This window comes from Blennius ocellaris, assembly GCF_963422515.1.
Source record: "Blennius ocellaris genome assembly, contig: SCAFFOLD_178, whole genome shotgun sequence".
NCBI lineage: Eukaryota > Metazoa > Chordata > Actinopteri > Blenniiformes > Blenniidae > Blennius > Blennius ocellaris.
This window is the reverse complement of record NW_027661939.1, coordinates 27,501-30,000: the sequence shown is the minus strand read 5'-3', so window position 1 is coordinate 30,000 and position 2,500 is coordinate 27,501. Positions and strand designations below refer to the sequence as shown.

At 52.3% G+C, this 2,500-nt stretch overlaps 1 protein-coding gene across 1 annotated transcript in view; it reads left to right on the top strand.

Moving 5' to 3' along the window:
• Positions 1-1,200, top strand: part of LOC308148559 (presenilin-associated rhomboid-like protein, mitochondrial) — a 6,643-nt gene extending 5,443 nt beyond the window's left edge. The window contains exons 7-9 of the mRNA XM_080522033.1: positions 1-33; positions 849-946; positions 1,150-1,200. The exon at positions 1-33 is cut by the window's left edge and continues 38 nt beyond it. Of these exons, the coding sequence (XP_080378159.1) occupies positions 1-33; positions 849-860 (45 nt within the window). The 3' untranslated portion in view covers positions 861-946; positions 1,150-1,200. The remainder of the gene's footprint in view (positions 34-848; positions 947-1,149) is intronic.
• The last annotated feature ends 1,300 nt before the right edge of the window (positions 1,201-2,500 follow it).

Sequence of the window (2,500 nt, the reverse complement as noted above, 5' to 3'; positions counted from 1 at the left end):
GCCACCGGGAGGTTTGGCCCGTCGCTCGGAGCGGTGAGACCTCCCCGGGGGGGGGGGGGGGGGGGGGGGGGGGAGCGCGATCTGGACTCGCCCTCCACAGCTATGCTAAGCTAACTGCTATGCTATGCTAGCTGCTCTGCTATGCTAACTGCTCCACGAGCTGCTCTGCTACGCTAACTGCTCCGCTACGTTAACTGCTCCGCTACACTAACTGCTCCGCTTGCTGCTCCGCTATCTGCTCCACTATGCTAACTGCTCCACAAGCTGCTCTGCTACGCTAAGTGCTCCGCTACGCTAACTGCTCCGCTTGCTGCTCCGCTATCTGCTCCACTATGCTAACTGCTCCTCTCGCTGCTCCTCTATGCTAACTGCTCCTCTCGCTGCTCCTCTATGCTAACTGCTCCGCTATCTGCTCCTCTATGCTAACTGCTCCTCTCGCTGCTCCTCTATGCTAACTGCTCCGCTATCTGCTCCTCTATGCAAACTGCTCCACAAGCTACTCTGCTACGCTAATTTCTCCGCTATGCTAACTGCTCCGCTATCTGCTCCTCTATGCTAACTGCTCCACAAGCTGCTCTGCTACGCTAACTGCTCCGCTACACTAATTGCTCTGCTAACTACTCCGCTCGCTGCTCTGCTATGCTAACTGTTTTGTTGTTGCTTAGCGAGCTGAAACTGAACATTTTTGAGAGTTTACATCTGTAACCTGTGTGTGTGTGTGTGTGTGTGTGTGTGTGTGTGTGTGTGTGTGTGTGTGTGTGTGTGTGTGTGTGTGTGTGTGTGTGTGTGTGTGTGTGTGTGTGTGTGTGTGTGTGTGTGTGTGTGTGTGTGTGTGTTTTTCCAGTCAGGAGCCATCATGACCATCCTCGCTCTCGTCTGTTCTAAACTGCCTGAAGCCAAACTGGCCGTCGTTTTCCTCCCGATGTTCACCTTCACTGCTGCTAACGTAAGACTGCTCCTCCTGCTCCTCCTCCTCCTCCTCCTCCTCCTGCTCCTCCTCCTCCTCCTCCTGCTCCTCCTCCTGCTCCTCTTGCTCCTCCTCCTCCTGCTCCTCCTCCTCCTGCTCCTCCTCCTCCTCCTCTTCCTCCTGCTCCTCCTCCTCCTGCTCCTCCTCCTCCTGCTCCTCCTCACCGTCTCTCTCCTCCACAGGCTCTGAAGGCCATCGTTGCCATGGATACGGCTGGCTTGTTGTTGGGCTGGAGGTTGTTCGACCACGCGGCTCATCTGGGAGGAGCTCTGTTTGGAGTGTGAGTACCAGGGGCCCAGCAGGGGGCCCAGCAGGGGCCCAGCAGGGGCCCAGCAGGGGGCCAGTAGGGGGCCAGCAGGGGACCAGCAGGGGGCCAGCAGGGGGGCCAGCAGGGCCCAGCAGGGGCCAGCAGGCTGTAGTTGAGACTAGAACCAGCAGGACGGTTCCAGAAGGTCTGGATCAACTTGTAGCACCAAGATTCCTTTGTGATTCCTTTGTTTTATTCTGAAAATATCTGGAGTTTGTTTCAAGAAAAACAGACAAACGTGAAGAAAGACAACTGTTTATTAACTGTTTACGATCCGGATTTGTCCCCTGAGGAAGTCCAGGTCTTCGTCTGGACAAAGTGACGTGGTCCAAAAGATAAAAGGACATGAAAGGATGGGCAGAAACTAACCAGACGGTCCTCGGTCCTTTGTCCTCTGTCCTCAGGTGGTACGTCTCCTTTGGTCACGAGTTGATCTGGAAGAACCGGGAACCTTTCGTCAAACTCTGGCACGACCTGCGGACCGGAGGAGGAGGAGGAGGAGGAAGAGGAGGAGGAGGAGGAGGAGCGCTGTAGGACCTGAAGTGATTCACGTACTTGTCCACATGTTCAGAATGTCCAGACGATGACGAGGTTCTTTGTCCACAAACTGTTTGTCTTCTGATTATTTATGTTTCTGTTTTCAAAATAAACTTGATAATAAAAACTTAATCAAACCTCTGAACTCCGTCTGGTACCAAGTACTGCTACAAGTACTGACCTCTACCTACAAGTACTGACCTCTACCGACACGTACTGCTACAAGTACTGACCTCTACCTACAAGTACTGACCTCTACCGACACGTACTGCTACAAGTACTGCTACAAGTACTGACCTCTACCTACACGTACTGACCTCTACCTACAAGTACTGACCTCTACCTACACGTACTGACCTCTACCTACAAGTACTGCTACAAGTACTGACCTCTACCTACACGTACTGACCTCTACCTACACGTACTGCTACAAGTACTGACCTCTACCTACAAGTACTGAACTACTTACAAGTACTGCTACAAGTACTGACCTCTACCGACCAGTTTTGACCTCTACCTACAAGTACTGACCTCTACCTGCAAGTACTGAACTACCTACAAGTACTGACTTCTACCTACAAGTTTTAGAAAACAGCTCTCGTGGTGGAATTTTAGAAAACGACTCTCGTGGTGGAACTTTTAGAAAACGGCTCTCGTGGTGGAACTTTTAGAAAACGACTCTAATGGTG